This window comes from Bos indicus, chromosome 6 (assembly GCF_029378745.1).
Source record: "Bos indicus isolate NIAB-ARS_2022 breed Sahiwal x Tharparkar chromosome 6, NIAB-ARS_B.indTharparkar_mat_pri_1.0, whole genome shotgun sequence".
Lineage (NCBI taxonomy): Eukaryota > Metazoa > Chordata > Mammalia > Artiodactyla > Bovidae > Bos > Bos indicus.
In genome coordinates this window covers 114873022-114893572 of record NC_091765.1, presented here as the reverse complement: position 1 = coordinate 114893572, position 20551 = coordinate 114873022, and the positions used below count along the sequence as shown (strand labels likewise).

At 59.2% G+C, this 20551-nt stretch overlaps 1 protein-coding gene across 27 annotated transcripts in view; it reads left to right on the top strand.

The window, feature by feature from the left end:
• ABLIM2 (actin binding LIM protein family member 2) overlaps window positions 1-20551 on the top strand; it is a 169041-nt gene that overhangs the window by 56497 nt on the left and 91993 nt on the right. For all 27 annotated transcript variants that reach the window (XR_011567294.1, XR_011567288.1, XR_011567289.1 and 24 more), the window contains exons 3-6: window positions 6206-6389; window positions 9045-9160; window positions 15887-16013; window positions 18896-18989. Coding sequence is in view for 2 of the 27 variants with exons in the window: in XM_070791872.1 (XP_070647973.1) it covers window positions 6206-6389; window positions 9045-9160; window positions 15887-16013; window positions 18896-18989 (521 nt within the window). In the remaining 25 variants the exon portion in view is untranslated. The remainder of the gene's footprint in view (window positions 1-6205; window positions 6390-9044; window positions 9161-15886; window positions 16014-18895; window positions 18990-20551) is intronic.

Below are 20551 nucleotides of genomic sequence, written 5' to 3'. Positions count from 1 at the left end.
ATGAAGATGGAGTTGAGAGTGCCAGGAAGTCACTCTTTTAAGTTGGGTAATCAGGGCAGTCTTCACAGAGGAGGTGACCTTTGCATGATGACTCGAAGGAGGTGAGGGAAGTGTGTCGCAAGCAGAGGGAACAGCCAGGGTAGCGACACTGAAGCACGCAGCTCTGCCCGGCGGTTTCCGGGACACCAGGAGGCTTGCTTGCCCGGAGCAGAGTGAGGAGAAAGTGGGGAGGGCCGGAGGGGTTCTTGCGAGGACCCGGGCCCTGACACCGGAGGAGCAAGAACCCAGGAGGGTCCTGTGTGTCTTAGTGTCGTGGCCTCTGGGTGCCGTGCTGATGTGGGTGTCAGGGCAGGGAGGGGAGACGGGCCCGGAGCCCTGGCCCGAGGCCATGGCAGCTTGGACGAGAGTCTGAGGGGGCGTCTGCTTCCAGATTGTCTTAGAACCCAGCCAGCTTCACGGTGTACAATGGGACTGCGGGTGACATGGAAATAGGCCAAAGACCGGGCACACGGCAGGTCCTCGGGGAAAACGAAAGCTGTGACCGTTGTTACAAACACTTGAAACTTGCCCAGGAGGATGAATCTGGTCCTCCGGACGTTCCACGTGTGGCCGAGTCCTGTGCTTTCGGAGCGTCTGTTTCCAGCTGGGGTCATCTGTCGTCCTGCTCACGATGCCTGGGAAGCGCAAGCCCCGACTCCGAAACGCTGAGAAGATGAGAAAGTGAGGCCAGGAAAGCAGCTGCTTTCTGATCCGTGCGGCCCAGGGGCTGAGTGTGCTCATGTTTGCAGAAAGAGTGAAGGAGACAGGGGGAAGGGGGGTGTGTGTGTGTGAGCGTGTGTGTGTGAGTGTGTGTGTGAGTGTATGTGTGAATGCATGTGTGTGTGAGTATGAGTGTGTATGTGTGCGTGTGAGTGTGTGTGTGGTGTGTGTGTGTGCATGTGTATGTCAGTGTGGTGTGTGTGAGTGTGGTGTGTGTGTGTGAGTGTGCATGTGTCTGAGTGTGTCTGTGAGTGTATGAGTGTGTGTGTGTGTGTGAGTGTGGGGTGTGTGACTGTGTGTGTGAGTGTGAATGTGCGTGTGCACGTGTGAGTGTGCATGTGTGTATATGAGTGTGTGTGCATGTGTGAGTGTGTGTGTCATGCACCAGCTCTGCCTGTAACTTGGTAACAGCAGGTGGGGTTGTCCACAAGGACACACCCCTCTGGGGATCATGGACGGCCACGCCCAGAGCTGGTCTGGGTGTCAGGGGGTGACAGGGACCAAACGCCTGTGTTCCAGAGCGTTCGTGGGAACCGGAAGCCAGGGGAGAGCAGTGGACAGTCAGGGCAGGAAGGGCTCTCAGCTGACGTGGGCCTGTTGTTTCCAGAGGGAGGGTCTGCGGCAGAGGCTAGGCTGGGGCCTGGGTGGGCGGTGACCCGCTGCCCCCAGCCAGCTCGCTCCAGCTCTGCGGACGCCTGAGTTCTCGGTCCGCCTGGTGCTGTAGCGTCAGCCGCTCTCTCCTCGCCCAGGCGCCAGCACTGGAGCGCCCCTCAGCTGGCCACCCCGAGGGACTGCCGTCCGCATCCCAGGCTCTTCCTTTGTGAGTCTTTTCCATCCAGAGTCCTCTTGTCTACAGACTTCTGTGTCTCTTTAAGGGACTCCGTGAGCCCTTTCCCCATCATGGGTTTGTCGGCACATTTCAATACCTGCCCAAATCCCTTCAGCTGCCTGGCCCAGCGGTTAAACGGTTGTGTGGATTCCAGCCGATGCTGGGCTGATCAGTTTCCTTTGCCTCATCTCAGTGATTTGTTGTGACAACCGTGGGAGATCAGTATGATTAACCCTTTGCTACAGATGAGGACTCTGAGGCTCAGAGAGGTTAAGTAACTTCCCCAGGTCACACAGCAGCGGGAGCGAGGACCCATGCCCAGGCTTCCTGTCTCTAAAGCCCAGAGTTCACTTATCACAGTATCCTGTAGTTACGCTGCAGCTGACACTGTGCGGGTGGAATTCTGTGGATGTTCATAGTCATTTCCTTGAGATAGAGTCCCAGAGACAGGCGGCTGGGTTAGTGGGTAGGAGCCGTTCCCACACTCCTTTGAGTCGGTAAAAGAGCCTTTGAGCCAAACAGTATTCCAGAATATGGATTGTCTTCCCACCACGGCCCGCCCCCTCCCGACCATTTCTCAGAAATGGCCATGGTTGACCGCCAAAGAGGGGGCCTCTTGGGGTCACCCACAGCTGCTCAGAGCCCTTCATGACTCTCGGCTACTTGCTTAAGCAGATGGAATGTAAGGACAGCATATTGACTTGATGAGGACTTCTGGCAGATAACAGAGGATGAGGTGGTTGGATGGCATCACCGACTCGATGGACATGAGTTTGAGCAAGCGCCGGGAGTTGGTGATGGACAGGGAAGCCTGGCGTGCTGCAGTCCATGGGGTCGCAAAGAGTGGGACATCCCTGAGCGACTGAAATGAATGTATTTGGACTCTCTATTTTTAGCAGGCAGAGGTCTGGCTTTACTGTCTGGCCTTAACCTTAGGCACCTGGGCAGCTACAATCCACTCCGCAGCAGAGATGACCCGGGAATGTGGGGGGCATCATGGCACCAGCGGGACCCAGCTCGCAGGGCAGAAAAGCTGCTTTTATTCCGTCTCCTAGTGCCTCTGTGATGGAGACTCAGGTTTAAAGGGGCACTGGATCCCTCTGCACGTTTTTCTCCTTTGAGGAATAGTCAGTGCCGTCATAGCTTTAAGAAGATTGGAAAATGAGCCAAACCCCAGAGCCAAGGGTGTCCGGGAGCCAGCTGTCCCTCAGGGCTGAGTCGCTGCAGGAGGCGTTTGCAGAGGACAATAATTCTCCTGCACAGGCCCCAGGGAGCCTGTTCTTCCCTAGTCGGGGTGCAGCTGCTGGGGCTACACCGGGGTTTGAGATTGAACAAAGGGGTCTCGCTCTCGGCTGGGAGGGGGGCAGATCCAGAACCAAGTGCCGGCCTCGGGTCTGCCAGGTGAGTGACGTCAGTCCAAAGAGACGTGGACGGTGTCCCCGCACGACTCGGGGCTCACGTCACGCGAGCTCGTGGGATCCCCTGTGTGCTGCCGTCCGCCCAGATGAGGACACGGGGCCCAGAGAGGCCGGGGACCTGCCCAGGGCCCACAGCATGATGCGCGGGGCGAGCCTGCATCACCCGGGCAGCCCCGGCGTCCCGGCTCTCAGTTGCTCAGCTTTCTGTCCAAAGAGCCAGCTGCTCCTTGGAGACACGGAAGGAAGGATTTCCAAGCCTGCGGGCGGCTGTTAGCACGGAATAGTACGTGCAGCTCTGTGGCCTAGGCGAGGGGGACAGGGGACGACGGGGAGACCCAGGAGAGGCCCACCACCTTGCCCCATGTGGGGCTGGGGGCTGCGCTAAGTGGGTCCCTCCCTCAGGGCCATTGGAGCCCCCAGGTCGCTGTGGGAGGGTGCACCAAGTGCGCTGACCAGTCCACGTGCTGAAAGGCGCTGCTGACCGGACCGAGCAGAACCCGGCCCTGAGACCCTCCGGAGATTCCGATTCCCGGAGAGCTCTTCCCGAACCTACCAGCCTGAGGAGCCACCTGTGGTGAGCGGAGGCTGTCTGGTTGCCCTTGCCTCCCGAACCTGCAGGGCGCCGTTCAGGGGCCCCCCGATCAGACACCAGGAGTTCCTCTCCACCGCCACCATCGTGTCATCGAGACCTGCACTGCAGAAGGCTCTCACCCTCTCTGTGTAGGGATGATCTCCATGTAGTAGCGACATGTGTGTTGCGTTCTGGTTTTCTGTGTTGATCTTGGCTGTGCTGGGTCTCCGTTACTGAGCGGCTCCTCCCTAGTTGTGGCGGGCGGGGCTGCTCTCTCGCTGCGGTGTGTGGGCTCCTCATTGCGGTGGGTTCTCCTGCTGTGGAGCACCGGCTTCACGGCATGCAGCCTTCAGTACTTGCAGCCCTTGGACTCAGTGGCTGTGGTGCATGGGCCCAGTTGCCCGCTGCGCGTGGAGTCCTCCCTGCCCAGGGACGGAACGCGTGTCCCTGCACTGGCAGGTGGATTCTTTACCACCGGACCACCAGGGGAGCCCCGTCGTACGTGTTGCTCTGATAGATTTGTACTAGCAATTTTTACTAGTAACTAGCTTTTTACTAGTACTAGTAAATTAGTACTAGTACTACCTTGTACTAGTAGCTGTAATAACAACCCCATCCAGAATAAGCTATTAAATATTTACAACCTTGTGACCATAAGAACCTACATAGCTTATTAAAAAGCAGAGACATAACGTAGCTGACAAAGGTCCGTCTAGTCAAAGCTGTGGTTTTCCCAGTAGTCACGTATGGATGTGAGAGTTGGACCATAAAGAAAGCTGAATGCTAAAGATCTATTGCTTTTGAACTGTGGTGTTGGAGAAGACTCTTGAGAGTCCCTGGGACTGCGAGGAGATCCAACCAGTCCATCCTAAAGGAGATCAGTCCTGAATATTCATCGGAAGGACTGATGCTGAAGCTTAAGCTCCAATACTTTGGCCACCTGATGCAAAGAACTGACTCACTGGAAAAGACACTGATGCTGGGAAAGATTGAGGGCAGGAGGAGAAGGGGACGACAGAGGATGAGATGGTTGGGTGGCATCACTGACCCTATGGACATGAGTTTGAGCAAGCTCTGGGAGTTGGTGATGTATAGGGAAGCCTGGCATGCTGTAGTCCATGGGGTCACAAAGAGTTGGACAGGACTGAGTGACTCAGCTGAACTGACCATAAGAAAAGGCTTCCCAGGTGGCGCTAGTGGTAAAGAACCTGCCTGCCAATGCAGGAGATACAAAAGATGCTGGCTTGATCCCTGGAGCAGGAAGATCCCCTGGAAGAGAGCATGGCAACCCACTTCAGTATTCATGCCTGGAGAATCCTATGGACAGAAAAGCCTGGCAGGCTATCGTCCATGGGGTCGCAAAGAGTCAGACAGGACTGAAATGACTTAGCACGCACGCACACAGCATGACCATAAGAAATTTCTGATAAATTGAGTTCCATGTGGACTGTGGGGTTTTTGTTGTGGAACCATTGGCGTTTTCCATCTCAGAAGCGCCTCTCTTGCAGACGGTTCTGTGGGGGAGGGATAGAAATTGGCTTTCCAGGCAGAAGGGGGACGAATGCCTGCTTTTACTGAGAGCCTGGCTCTGGGTTTTTAAACAGAGGTCCATGGTCTTGCTTTGGCATCTCCAATCGACTGAAGTTGCCCATTCTTAGAATTTCCCAGAAATGATATCCTCTGCAATCAGTTAATCTTTAAACGTTTGTTTGTGTATTTGGCTGTTGCAGCGTGGGAACTCTTAGCTGTGGGCTGTGGGGTCTAGCTCCCTGGGCAGGGCACAGACCCAGGCCCCTTTCCCTGGGAGTAGTGAGTCTCAGCTGCTGGACCACTAGGGAGGCTCCCTCGGTTGATGTTTTGATGAAAACACTTAAGCATTGATTCGAAGATGGGCTGCAGAGTTTTTCAAGACCCTGGCTTAGGGGCTGCGACGCTTGAAGACCCCAGACAGACCAGATGGCAGGCTGGTCCTCTGCAGGGAGGGGCGTGAAGGCTGCTGCCTCGGGAACCAAGCCTGGTTCCCACGTGCCCTGGGGCCTGTCCTGGGGGAAGGCGCCCCCTCCTCCACTCGGCAAGTCCCCCTCACCCAGTCCTCCCAGGGCAGGAGGTGTGTGTTAGGGTCAGTGCCTGCGTGCCTGGCCTGTCTCCCTCCTGCAGGGGCTCTGGCCTCATCCACACTGGGGGAGACGGGTGTGGGGAGTCAGGAAGCCTTGCTGTGGTCTGGGGGTGATCATTTGTCCTTATGGGATCTTCCCATCCAGAACAGGGCCTAGCACATAGCAGGTGCCCAGGTACTGACCGCCTCCCCCATCTGGTATTTCTGTGCTGGGGACAGCACAGCTGGAGGGGCTGGGGGCTCGTGGGCATCTCCACTTCACCCCTGGGGCTCAAGGAGGCAGGGAGACCCTGGACTGGCCCCCCAGCACGGCCTCCTTCTCTTCCTGGGCCAGTGTCCCTTTCTAGAGGCTTCCACTAGGAGGTCCACTCAGCTCCAGGCTGAGGGGCCCAAGCTGACATCCCAGGGGTTCAGCGGGCCACCCCGAGTTCCCCCCGAGGCCTGCGTGTGCCCCATCAGGACCCGGGAGCTGGTGGTTGCCTGCTAACTCGGCTCCGCCTGTGTGTCCCCAGCGTGCGGCTGTGACCTGGCCGAGGGCGGCTTCTTCGTGCGGCAGGGCGAGTACATCTGCACGCAGGACTACCAGAGGCTGTACGGGACCCGCTGCTTCAGCTGCGACCGCTTCATTGAGGGCGAGGTGGTGTCGGCTCTGGGCAAGACCTACCACCCCGACTGCTTCGTGTGCGCCGTCTGCCGGTGAGCGGGCCCGCCTCCCTCTTCCTTTCCTCTCTCCTCCCCCTCCTCCCCTCGCTCCCCCTCCTCCCTCCTCCCTCATCCCCCTCCCGCTTCCTTGCCTCCCTCCTCCGTCTTCCTTTCCTCCCCCCTCCCTCCCCCTCCCTTTCTCCCACTGGCTCAGGGCCAAGCGTGGCAGACGGACCCTGACCCTGCACGGAGGCACACCTCTGTCCAGCCCCATGCCCTGCGGCCCCCCGCTCCTTGCCACACAGGACTGAGCCCTCTCCCAGGGACGCAGAGGTGCCGAGGCTGCCAGCCTGTGGCCGCCGATGGCTTCTAGGGCACTCTCCCCTTCCCCCGCCCCGGCCTCCGCGGCCCCCTTGGCCGGGTCCTGTCCCGTCTGCCGCCTCATGTTGGTGCCACGATGCCCTCGCTTCAGCCCCTACGAGCCCACCCACTGCCACTCCCCTCTCCTCTGCTGTCCGGGAGCAGCCCACCCATGGCCCCCGCCCCTGGTCTGTGGGTGCCACAGTCCACCAGGCAGCACAGGCGTCTTCCCAGGCCCCTCCTGTTCCAAACTCTGCCCAGCTTCTGCCCCACTGGGGCCCAGAATTCGTGTGCCCGGTGTTCCACCAAGGCCTCCGTGCTGGGGTCCCTGCTTACCCCCTGCCTGTCACTGCTCCACGCCGCCCCCATGGGCTCCACGAGGAAGTGTGAGCCGCCAGCCGGGCTGAGAGGAGCGTCATGGTGTGTTCCAGTCCCTGCGCTCCTTCGCTCACTCGGTCACCTGTGCAGGCGTTTCTCAGCGCCTCCGCGGGGCCAGGCCCCGGGCTGGCACTGGTGACTGGAGCCGCCTTAGCCGGACCCTGCAGGGCACAGCGTCCAGCGACATGGGGCCACAGCTAGACTGGCCTCCCCCAGGGCCTCTGCCCTCCCTCTCTCCTCATGGGCCCGCTGCCATCCTGGCCCCACAACCCCGCTGGGCACCGTGTCCTGGAGCTGCCCGATGCGAGTGCCCATGGGCAGGGGCTGGATCAGACTTCTCTCTGGTGCCCAGAGCCTGGCACGGAGCAGGTGGGCAGTGAGTCGTCCCTGGAGGCAGACTGAGGGGCTCACCCTCAGCCACAGGGCCGCACCCACTCCCCTCTCTGCCCTGCACCTCTGGGGCTCGGAGAGGGGTCAGCGGGCCGCCCCCTCCCTCCCCCTCCTCCTCTCTCCCCCTCCCTGTGCAGCCCCAGATACATCGCTTTCAGGAGAATGTTCCATTTCTAGAAAACAAAGACTGAAAACCTCCGGGTTTGTTTTCTCTCTGTTCTGTCTCACCCCACCCAGCTGCAAGGGGACTTTTTGGAGCACTGTTCCTGAAGCTGTTTTCTATAGTTACAGCCTCTGCTCCAGACGAAAATGGGAGCTTTGTCAAGGGCGGGGGAAGGTGCTGAGCCGGGAAGCCAGGATGACAAGGGGCATTTCTAACGGAGGGCCACTGTGTGTCATGGCAGCCTGTCTGGGTTGAGTTTCCCCAAGGGTGATCTGCATGTTTGATTTCTCTGTGCGTAGCTTAGAGACGTAATCACCGCGGGTTTGAAGGGTCACCTCTGTGATCCACCCTTTTAAAAATAACAGCTGACGGCTCTGTGGTTCTGGAGTCACCGGGCCTGGAGTTATCCATCCACTATAAACAACTAGAAAACAAACCAAAAAAAAAAAAAAAGTAGACAAAACAGTTGTTTTGGGAGATACTGGGGCACAGGCCCAGGACTAACAGAGGAGTCGAATGCCGGGACCCCGGTGACCACCCAGATTCTGCCCACAGGCTGTTTGTTGAGCCAAGGAGGGTATGGCGTCCTCCCTGGGTTAGGAGAGAGCGAGACAAGAGACAGAGCTGCAGCCAGACCAGCGTGGCCGAGGGGAGAGCGCCGTGCAGAACGAGAGTGCTGGAGAATCGTGTAGCGCTGCCTTCGGATCCTGGACCACAATGAACAAAATCCCAGACTTTAAAATAAAGACAGAAACCCAACGTGCGGTTTTGCACGCTCCTAGCGGCCGAGCTTTCTGCAGGACCCAGGCAGGAAGGCACACCACACAGAGCTGGCCCCAGACAGGCCTAGGTTTGACTCTGGCTCTGAAAGGCAGCAGCTGTGTGTCCTTGGGAGAGTTAACCGCCTTCTCTGAACTTCAGTTTTCTCACGGATAGAGGAAAATGGAGACCCACGTGGACAAGCTCGTTAAACAGCTGTTAGAGGAGGCGGGAACTAAGAGTCTGTCATGGAGCCTGGCTGGCAGCAGTAGTTCAGTACATGGCATTGTTGCCTTGAGTGCTGAAGTGAGCAGTGTCCCGGGTGGTCAGAGGAGGCGGGGTTGGATGCGGGAGGCCCACAGCCTAGACTGCCCAGTGGATCGGTGGCTGGCCGCTGTGCGTAAGCGCCAGCCGGCCCCCGCCTGCCCTCCCCACGGCCCTGTGGTTCCGCCTGCTGATGTGATGAGGAGACCGCAGCCAGGCCGTCCAGTGACCAGTCTGAAGTTGCCTGGAGGGGCCGCGGTGGCGTCTGCATGGGGAGGCCCTGCGTCCTGGGCCTGGTCTCCGGGGGAGGTGGCGCGTGGTGTCCAAGGCTGGTGCTCCCCCAGGAGAAGAGCTGGGTAGGGGGTCCTGGCTGGTAATGCGCTGTTTTATTTCAGGTCGCCCTTCCCGCCGGGGGACCGAGTGACCTTCAACGGCAAGGAATGCATGTGCCAGAAGTGCTCCCTGCCCAAGTCAGCGGGCAGCAGCGTGCCCCTGTGCCAGGGCCTCTGGAGTAAGTGGGCGAGGAGGGGCTGGGGGGGCGGTCTCTGCGGTGCCGGGAGGGGGCTGACGGCACTGGGACCCAAAGTGGAAGCAGTGGGAACGGATAACTGCCGTTAAATGTGCCGCAGGGAGCCGGGGCCAGGGGTCTCTGGGGCGCTCCCACCTCCGAGCCTTGGCTCAGCCCGTGACGCCCCCACGCCTGGCCCCCGTGTGCCCTTCCGCTTTCAGCCTGGCTCTACGCCCCCTCTTCCAGGAAGCCTTCCGGCCTCCTCTGGTCCTCTTTCTCTAGCACCCACACTCATTCACAGCTCCCACCGTTCATTCCACAGCACCCAGAAGCCGTAGGGAGGGCCATGAGGGGAGCGGTGCCCTCTGGGCTCCTGTGGTCTGCGGCTCTCTGATAACTGCTCCATCCCCTGGGAGCTGAGCCAAGGCATGTATGCAGTGGGTGCTCAATACATGCTTAATGGAGAAAGGGGTTGTCAGGAGCCTGTGGGCATGGGACAGAGTGAGAGCAGGGCGGGGGCACAGAGGTGCTGGCCTCACGGCCTGGGTGGCTGTTCTGGGACCAAAGATGGAACAGAGGGGTGGGGAGGGAGCCCAGCACTCCGGGACGGCTCCCACAAGCTCCCACTGCAGAAACGGGGTGTTCAGAGCCCACCCTGCATGCAGGGTCCCTGCGGTGTCCCCAGGGCCAGGGCCATATATCCTGAGACAGAGGAGGGGTTTGTACTGACCCCCAGAGCCAGCCCCTTGCTCACAGTCCCCTCCCCACCAGCCCACCGTGTCCCTGACACTGAAATCTGCACAGAGAAGGCTGCATACCCTTCTGGGAGCTAAATGTTGGCTTCAGGGGCTGGTAAGAATTTTATCTGATAAGTGAGGTGAAGCCTTCATCCCTGGGGAGGCAAGCTCACAGCAGGCCCCACTGGTGAGGCTGTGGCTTTGGGGTCTGCTGGGAGAGGTCTCCAGTCACAGCTTTCTCTGCGGCTGAGGTCTGGATTGATTAAAGAATTTGAGGATGTGCTCCAACAAACAATCCTATTATCATTTAATCTGAAGTAGCAAAACAAAAACAAAAACAAAAAAAACTACAGCATAATTCAAAAGGCAGGGATTAGTTTGAACAGTTTGTCCAGAGCATCCTGGCAGCTAGAGTGAAAAGGGAAGCCTGTCCAACCACAGACTCATTGTCTGAGACTTCTTTTTGAGATTTTTAAAAAAATGCCATGGGCAGAAAGGCTGCCCTGTCCAAATGGAAATTTATTTTAAAATATCAAATTTGTGTTTTCAAAAACAAATGCTCGCTTGACCCCTGGCTGGTCTAATAATGTAAGCTGCCCCTGCTCCCAGCCCACGGTGATAATCTGCAGCTTAGGACCATTTTTGTGCCTTGTTGTTCAGTCGCTCAGTCATGTCCGACTCTCTGAGACCCCACGGACCACAGCACGCCAGGCTCCCCTGTCCTTCACTGTCTCCCAGAGTTCAATCAAACTCATGTCCATTGAGTCGGTGATGCCATCCCACCATCGCATCCTCTGTCGTCCCCTTCTCCTCCTGCCTTCAGTCTTTCCCAGCATCAGGGTATTTTCCAGTGAGTCGGCTCTTTGCATCAGGTGGCCAAAGTATTGGAGCTTCAGCTGCATTTTTGTTCCTGGAAAGCACTGAATGTCCATCACCAGCTCGTGGCTTCTGTGTGGACGTCTACACATCCCAGCTCCTGCCTCCTTTTGTCCCCAGAGCAGCCTAAGGGCAGGGGTTCCTCCCTCCTTCTCCAGGAGCATACGTTCCCTGAGCCTGGTGGGGAGGGCCAGATGTGCTGGGTGCCCAGTGTCCAGCGAGGGACAGGTGGGGCTGAGGTTTGAGCCAAGCCCGTTAAACTCCAAAGAGGGGAGCCTGCCCCGCTATGAACAGAGGCTTTTTCTGAGATACTGTTTGATCTGAAACTTGAAGCACAGGCTTCAGGAAGTAGGCATTGAGGTGAGGGTACTGCATAAGCTGGGGGCAGCCGCCACCCCCATGTGAGTGGACAAGGGGGCTTCTGTGTGGGGGCAGGGGGTGGAAGTGACTCCAAAGAGACCAAAATCAGGTGGCAAAGCCATACCAGAGGGCTCCAACTGCATCCTGGAGGCAGTAGGGAGCCAAAGATGGCTACTGAGGGAGGGTGTGCCCACGTGGGTTGGGAGCACTGGGAGTGTGAGCCTGAGGAGCTGTCTGCCCTGCAGGGGGTGGCGGGGGGGGCACCCTAGGGGAGGGGCCCAGTCCCTTCCTGCCCCCTCGGCCCCTTCCTGCATCCCCCGTCCTTCCTGCCCCCTGGTCTTTCCTGCCCTCCTGTCCTTCCTGCCTTCCCGGCCTCTTCCTGCCCCCCCCCAGCCCCGTCCTTCCTGCCCCATGGTCTTTCCTGCCCTCCCGTCCTTCCTGCCCCCCGGTCCTTCCTGCCCCCTGGTCCTTCCTGGCTCCTGTCCTTCCTGCCCCCTTCCTGCCCCCGTCCTTCCTGCCCCCCGTCCTTCCTGGCTCCTGTCCTTCCTGCCCCCATTCTTCCTGCCCCCTGGTCCTTCCTGCCCCCAGTCCCTTCCTGCCCCGAGTCCCTTCCTGCCCCCCGTCCTTCCTGCCCCCTTCCTGCCCCCGTCCTTCCTGCCCCCCCTCGTCCTTCCTGCCCCCCACCGTCCTTCCTGCCCTCCCCTCCGTCCTTCCTGCCCCCCATCCTTCCTGCCCCCTGGTCCTTCCTGCCTAGGGTGGACAGCTGCAGGTGGCTACCTTTGGGTGCTGCCTTCCCCAGGGGAAGTAAGAGTGACTGGCTCCTCCCGTGGGAGTCTCGCTCAGTCCCAGGGCCCTGCACCTCCCTCCCCCGCTCTCTGGCCTGAGTCTGTTGCTTAGTAACAGGATCCATGCTTCTGGCTGGGCGCCAAGGCTTCCTGGGCAGGGATGCGCCCCTCCCCCTGGGTGTCCACCACTTCCCTTCTTGCCTGAGCCTCCACGATGCTGCACCCTGGGCTGCCTGTCCCAGTGCCTGGGAGAGGGTGTCCTCCCAGAGGGCCCCCTTTTCTCCCAGCCAGGCGCCCCTTTTCCAGGCTGCCCCCTGAGTCTCCAGCTCTGAACTGGTGGCTGGTTGGAGCTGGTCACAGCCTCCTGGGACGGTCCAGGAGGCTCCTTTGCTTTGCCCATGTACGGAGACCGGAACCAAGGCTCTGAGCAGGCTTTCTTGACTTGGGTGCTGTTGACCTTTGGGGCCTGATTCTTCTAAGCTGTGGGGGTGACCTGTGTTCTGGAAGGGTGTGCGGACCACCCCTGGCTTGGCTCACAGAGGCCCAGCGCCACGCCAGTTGAGGGGCAGCTCTGAGGCCAGGCTGCATGGAATGGACCCTGCCTCTCACCACCTGTGTGCCCTGGGTGAGCGGTATCCCCGCTCTGGGCCTTGAGGATGGAGGTGGGGTTAGTAGTGGGTATGGGTGGTGGCCTGGAGGGGCAGCCTGGGGCGGGGGCAGCCAGGAGGTGGGAACCTGGGGCCTTGGATGGGGCAGCTCTGTCTGAGTTGAGGAGCCCCCGTGGTTCCAGCCAGGATGGGGTCACACCCTGAACCTGGGGTCGCCCTCGGATCGAGGACCTGGAGGCCAGGAGAGGCAGGGGGTGGGGAGAGGGGCAGGAGCGGGCAGGGCCCTGGCACCGGGGCCTCTGCTGGGTGTGTGCTGGTGAGGAGCTACAGGCGGGCTGGGTCTTCACTACCTGGGCAGAGGCCCTAGGCTCCTCCGTGTCTTCTGCCTGCGTGACTTTGCTCTGTTCACGTGCTCAGGGGTGGGTGATGGGGCCAGAGCCTCAGTTCCCCTTTCTGGAAATGGGGTGAATCTCTCCCGTGGTGCGGCTGTGAGGTTCAATAAGGGGGTAACATGGAAAGATGAGGCGGGGACCAGGCCCCAGGGGAGGAGCAGGCCCGCCAGCTGCCTTATGGGGTGCAGCGGCTGCCTTGTGGGATGCATCTGCCTTGTAGGGTGCCCGGAACCAACATCCCTCCTGCCCCACCCCCACCGCATTGCAGTCATGGCCTGGGGGAGGGTGGGATGCACTTCAGTTCAGTTCAGTCCAGTCGCTCAGTCGTGTCTGACTCTTTGCACCCCGTGGACTACAGCACTCTAGGCCTCCCTGTCCATCACAAACTCCCGGAGTTTACTCAAGCTCATGTCCATTTAGTTGGTGATGCCATCCAACCATTTCATCCTCTGTCGTCCCCTTCTCCTCCCGGCTTCAATCTTTCCTAGCATCAGGGTCTTTTCCAATCAGTCAGGTCTTCGCATCAGGTGGCCAAAGTGTTGGATCTCAGCTTCAGCATCAGTCCTTCCAATGAATATTCAGGACTGATCTCCTTTAGGATGGACTGGTTGGATCTCCTTGCAGTCCAAGGGACTCTCAAGAGTCTTCTCCAACACCGCAGTTCAAAAGCATCGATTCTTCGGCGCTCAGCATTTTTTATAGTCCAGCTCTAACATCCATACATGACTGCCGGAAAAGCTATAGCCTTGACTAGAGAGATGCACTTGAACATGCTTTATCTTTCCCAGTGGCTGCTCACAGCTCCTCCCACTCAGTCCAGTTCCTTGGAAAAATCCCAGGTCGAGCCCATAATTTCTCAGGCACTTTTAAGAATTAGAACCCAGTGGGTTCCTTATCAAAGGTCACTCTCTGATTTGACCCAGAGCTCCCTGACCCAGTTAGATCTGAGGGGACAGTGGGCTTCACCCCACTCCCGCCCCAAGACCCTAGCTGGGGCTCAGAGGCCCCCGGCACGTCCTGGGTCTCATGCACCCTGTTAGTGACAGGGCTGAGCCTTGAACCCGTGATCAGGCCTGGCAGAGGAGGGGACACTTGAAGGGAAATGAGGAAACTGTCTGGAAGATTCTAGAAGATCATGCTGGGGAAGGGACCCAGGCCCATCCTGCTGCTGTGATGGCCGAGCCAGGCCCAGGTTGCAAGAGCGAGACCTGCCAGGTGACCTCTGCCCCACCTCTGCCCTGGGCTGTGGGGCGCACTCCCTCAAGGACATCCCGGCATTGACAGCAGTTGTCGACTGGCTTCCTCACACAAGGTTCCACCGTCACTGACAAAGCAGTGCGAACCCATGCTGAGCTCCAGATGTTTTCAGAAAAGGATGATTGCGTCTCCATGACAACGGGCCTTGCAGCTTGCTCTGGCCTCCGTGTTCACAGCTCACTGTTAATGAGGCTGCACCCCGAATTCAGGGGGGATGAGTGAGGAGGCTGGGGTTAGGGGGACGTTCTCCGGCAGCTGCAGGTGGCACGTTGGGCTGAGCCTCGGACCCTGCCCTGGGGGAGGGCGCGCTGCTGATGCGGCCAGAGGCAGAGAGGAGACGTGGGCTTCCTCTCAGCAGTAGCAGGGGTAACTCCAGTGTTCACGTGCGCTTATTCGTCTATCAAACGCATCTTCCAGCCCACAGGCCTCCGTTAATCTTCTTCACCCCCTGACAGCCATGTGAGGCCGGTTCCTTTACCGTCCCCATGAAGCGCGTCCCTGTTTTAGCGGGCACAGAGAGGTGAAGCGACTTGGTCACTGTCACACAGCTTGGCGGGCAGCCTGGTTCCAAGGTCCGTGTTTCCAGCCACTGCCAGTGGTCTGCCTCCTCCCAGGTCTGTCTGGCACAGTCCAGGAGGCTCTTTTGTGTTGCCCACTTGGGGAGACCCGAACGGAGGCTCCAAGCAGGCTTTCTTGACTTGGGCACTGTTGACATTTGGGGCCTGATGATTCGTTGCTGCGGGGGTGACCTGTGTGCTGGAGGGTGTGCAGAGCATCCCTGGCCTCCAGGCTCCAGGAGCACCCCTCCCCACCCAGCTGGGATGGTCAGAATTGTCTCCAGATGTTGCCCAAAGCCCGGGGAAGCAAAATGGCCTTGGTTGAGACTGGCAGAGAGTGTGCGTGTACCCGGGGTCACCTGCTAGGTGAGGGCCCAGGGTGGCTTGATCAGGGATGGGTATGGCTGGAGTGGCAGAGCGGAGGGCCGGCCAGGAGCCCAAAGCAGGCTGGGGGCCGTGGGTGGGAAAGCACCAGTCACCTGGGGACCAAGGCACTGCCAGGGGCCTGGTTCCAACCTGGGCTGGGACCCGGACCCGGAGTGCAGGAGGAGGTCAGAGTGTCCGGCGTCCGAGATTCGGCACAGAAGAAGCTCAGAGGCTAGGCTGGAGGGCTTTCTGGAAGGGGCGTTATGGCAGGCGAGCACTTGGAGGTCAGGCGTGGGGGCCTCTGACCTCTCTATCTCTGCACCTTTCCTAAGGGGGCACGGTTAGGGTTAGAGTTCACCCGCCCATAGAGGAGGGCAGAGGGGCCACCAGAGCTCCTGCCATCACGGCACCCTGCGGCCCAGGGACCCTCCCTCTCAGGACAGCCCCCAGTGCGAGGGGCCTCTGTCCGAGTCCACACATGCTTGCCGAGGCCTGGAAGCCCATCTCTGGGAGGCGGGGCCTCCATCGGTTCATCCAGGTATCCCTGGCTCGCGGTCCGGACTGCATGCAGTCAGCGCTCAATGCATGCAGGAATGAGCTTCAGGGTTTGTTTTCCACATGGTCACATCGGCTGTTGTGTAATAGCGTCCTCCTTCAATGCTGGACGCTCCCCTCTGTCCTGCCCGCTGTCCCTGCCCTCATGGCATGGGCCTGACGTCCCAGTGCTGCGGGCACCCGCAGCCCCGCGCCCCTCGCCCGGGAGGATGACGTCTGTGCTACGTTCTTTCCAGGTTGTGGGGGCTGCGGAGCCGAGATCAAGAATGGCCAGTCCTTGGTGGCCTTGGACAAACACTGGCACCTGGGCTGTTTCAAGTGCAAGACCTGCGGCAAACAGCTGAACGCGGAGTACATCAGCAAGTGAGTGGGCGGGGCCGGCCCACCTGCGGCGTGGAAGGGGCGGGGCTCCTACTGTGTCCAACCGGTGCTCTTGGCCTCAGCCTCCACCCCAAGTCTGCAAGGCGAGCCCCGCCAGGACACCAGGACTTGGCCTGTCTGTCCCAAAACACTTGTCCTGCCCCCCCACCAGCCTGGCTTCCCTGACACAGAGACGCTCATTTCTGTTCAATGAGCCATGGCGTTAGGGCTCCCGCCTTTGACCTAGGGGCAAGCGCCATCCCTGGGTGTCGCCCTCCCTGTGGGACCTGCCACCCTCGCTGGTGCCCGGATCCCCGACGAGCACAAAGTGGAGGTCACCCGAGGCTGCTGGCCACAGAGCCAGGGAGGGCTGACAGGCTCAGGGGTCATGGGTGCAGCTGTCCTCTGCTGTAGTGCTGATGTGGGGTCCCTGACGGGTGCTCAGGATACAGGGGTGGCTGGTTTGGGGTGCGTGGGGAGGGAGCTTGTACAGATCAGGGTCCGAGCCCCTGCTGGTTGGCCAGGAGGGGGCTGCATTAGAATCCCCAGAGACCCCAGGGACGGCAAGCCTCCCGGCAGCACAGGGGAAGGAAGGGTCGTGGAGTGAGCTCACGGAGCAGCTTCTCTGAGGGCAGAGCGGCTGTCTCCTGCCAGTCAGGGGCGTTTGGGACAACTTCTATCAATGGCTGTGCTGGTTCGTGATGCTCTGGGGAAACAGAACCATCACAGGAATTGATTGGGATAAAAAAAAAAATTCCTGCAATAAAACTGCAGAGACCGAAGCACACACACGTGTACATGCGTGCACTGTCCGTGAGGTGTGTGTGCGCCGGGGATCCGGTCACTGCGTGCACACGCGTCAGTTTCCTGGCGGACCTTGTCCGCTGATTCTGTCAGGTGTGTGAGCTTTGGGGAACCCTGGGGAAGGCTCTCCGGGTTCCTCTGTATCGCTTCTTACAAACACATTTGGACCTACAGTTATCTCAAAGTCAAGCGTTGCCAGGGAAACCAATATGAGTCTCTGTCCAGGCTGGGTCAGGCTGGGTGAGTTTCTGCTTCCTGTTTCAGAGTAAGGAGAAGGAGTGAGTGACATGCAAAGGTGGCCTTGGGGACCGAGCACTTAAAATAAAATGCTTCCCAGCCCCCAGAGTGCAGCAGCTCACCCACACAGCGTGCGTGTTACTTAGCAGCCTCCGGAACTCAGGAGGAGGGGCCTTGGGGTTGCCATGGAGACGTTTTCTTTGAACCTCCTGTGTTTGCTGCATGTACAGCCTTTTTGAGGGGCTGTGATCGGGGCCCTGAGGTCAGGACATTCGAAGGTGGACCCTAGGGGCTCAATTGACATGTTCCATCGCCTGTGCAAGGAAGGAGTGCTTTCTCAGTGGGACTGCGAGAAGCACCAGGACCCCACTCCATGCCTGTCTACTCCTGCCAGCGTCCGTGGGACCCAGGCAGGGTCCTGAGCTTCGAGGAAAAGAGGGTGCCATCAGCTCCTTCTGCTGACAGCTTGAGAAACCTTCCCTTCTGTTGGCAGCTGAGCAGAAATCCAGACCAAACTGATGACATGGCAACACACCAGCAGTGCTGGGGGAGATGGGCCAGAGTACCAGATGCCTCCATCACCACCCACTGTGCAAGCCACCTCCACACCCGACTCCTGATGGACCGGGCCCGGGCCAAGGGCGCCGTCCTGGTTGGCAATGATGGTGACAGTGACAATGGCCTCAGCCAGCAGCTGGCAGGTGCCCGCCGAGTGCCAGGCGCTGGTCATCCCTTGTCATACACAGACCATGCTCTTACGACCCCTACTTCACAGACAGGAAGCTGAGGCCCAGGCAGGTTAGGTGACCACTGGGACTGGGGATCTGAGTGCCCGCCTATCCAGTCACCACTGCCCAGCCGCACCCCACCCCACCCCACATGGAGTGCTGGCACCGTCCTGACACCATCCCTGCCACGTGCCCCGCTGGGTCGACCTCATCGTGATAATTACGATCAACTTCTAATGAGCTCTGACCACATGCCGCACGCTGTTCAGGCCTGTGCCTGCCTTCCCGTCCTTTGACACCCGCAGGTCAGCTGTGACCTTGCAGCCCAGTGCAGGCAGCCCAGCATCTGAGCAGCCTGCCCGCAGCTGCCCGGATGGATACTCAGGAGCAGCGCCCACCAGTACTTCCCTCTCGTCCATAATCCCCAAAGCCTCAAGCTACGCCCTGCACAGAGTTGGCCCGCCACACACGGGCAGCATGAACGCGTTGCGTGTGGTTCTCCAGCTCCTTCCCAAGCAGCGCAAGGTCCAGGCCACACCTGGGGACAGTGAGGGTCAGTCCCAAGGCATACCTGCCCCACCTAGCATCTTGTCACCCCCAGACCTGGTCTCCGACGTGGGCAGCTTTGTCAGACCCCCTTGTCGTCTCACAAGCATGCCCCAGAAGGAACAGAAAGCCACCAGATGAGGAAACAGACCATTTTACACCCGACCCAGATGTTGAACATTGGACAGAACAAACTGGAATGAAGAGTCGCATCTGCAGAAACTTCTTTTATTTCCCAGACGTGGCTTTGGTTCTTTGGGCTGTCTGGAGCCCTCCACCAGCCCCTCGCTCACCCCTGGGCAGGCGGCCCCACTTCTTGTACCTTGGTTTCTGCACCTGTGAAATGGGACCATGTTTGTGGTATTTCTTATCGGGCTGCTAGGAGGACTGAGGGGCCGTGCTGAGCCCAGTAAGTGCTCAGCACACGCCGTCCAAGGGCCCGCTGTTATCTGGAGTAGGAGGCAGTGGGCGTTTGCCCCTTGGACACAGCCCCTCTCCTTAGTGAGGACTGTTGGGCCTTGGGGGTCCTCAGGGTGCCCCCGCCCGTCCTGACTGCCGGCTCTATTGCAGGGATGGGCTGCCCTACTGCGAGGCTGACTATCATACCAAGTTTGGGATCCGCTGTGACAGCTGTGAGAAGTACATCACGGGACACGTGCTGGAGGTGAGGAGGCCAGCTTGGAGGCGGGGCTCGGGACCTGACCCCGCAGGTTCCGCTGCTCTAAGTCCTGCTCTGGGCCCTGGCACCTGCCTGCCCCGCTGGGACTTAACCAAGAGGATCCGAAAGGATTCCTTTGTGCAGGAATCCACGCCCCTGAGCCTCTCCCTCCCTCTTCCTCCCAGCTCTGCCAGAGGACACAGTCCAGGCTCTGCTCAGTGAGTGCCGCCTCCTCCAGGAAGCCTTCCCTGCCACACTCTCTCAGCTGTGCGATCCTGGTTCAGCCCTTTGGGATCTAGATGGGAATCTGAGTCTTGGGGGTTTTAAAAGTGAGCCTGTACCCCTTAGCTGTTCCTCCCCCACACCCCGAGCCCATGGCAGCGCCAGTCTACTAGTGGTTTCTGTAGAGTTTCCACTTCTGGTCGTTTCCTATAGATGGAGACGTACGTCCTGCTGTCCTCTGACGGCATCTGTCTCACAGGTGCCTCGTTCATGAGCACGCTTCCGTATTGCACCGTGTCTCATCACAGGACTAGACCAGAAATGTGTGAGCTGATCTCTCGTGTTGGACACAGCACGGCTTTCCACCCTTTGGCTATGATAAATAACACTGAGATGAGCATCTTTTTTTATTGTCTTTCTAGTTTTCCTGAAGGTTAGTTCACGGACGTGTCGAAACCGAGCCAACAACTGTGATCGTTTTCAGGGTTCTTGAAAGTTATAAAGTGCTTTCCAAAAAGTTTATTCTGACCTCCCACCCTGGGTGTAATCTCCATGAAATCCTGCGCCAAGTGAGGATGTGAACCTTGCTGTCGTATGCCCCCCTCCCACCCCTAGAGGTGCTGAATTTTGTCATTTTTAACCAATCAGAGTTCTCCTTGAATTTCAGTTCCCTTTCATCAGCGTTGCCTGTTTAAACACTGGGGTCAGTCAATCAGAGTTCTTGCACTGCAGTTACCTTTCATCAGACTTGCCTGCTTCTGCTCTGGGGTCTTCGTGTTTTTCTGACGCAGTTGCGCAGATGGTCACATGATGAGATGGTTGCCGTCCGGTCTGCCAGACGTCTTGTGTCTTCTTGGGTGGTGAGCAGGCTGAGTGTCCGTACCCACATCCTCTGAACGTGGACGAACGCTGCATCCCTCCCCCGCACCCCACCATGACACCTTACCTGGCGCCCCTCGTCCTGGGCCTCTCTCCTCACCCAGCCCTTTGCTGCAGATCCTGCTCTGGGCAGTCAGCTCCCCTCCCACCCGACCCAGCTGTAGGACCGAGGATTCTGGAGAATTCCCCCACCAGGGCCCTACCTGCCGCAGGGCTCCAAAGACTGTTCCAGAGCTTCCGAGCTCCTTCCTCCTGGGGGCTGCTCCCCGCCCCACCCCAGCCTGCCAGCCACAACCTCCCTTGTCTGAGATTTACTGAGAGTTAACGAGAGGGAGTCCAAGGTCACTCAGGGCTATCTGCGAAGCTTCCTGGTCAAGGCTCTGTCCCTCCTCCCGCTCACACCCTCTCACCTATTCTTGGTCTGAACCCACCCTACCTCCCTGGGGGCCCAGACCTCCCCTCTCACA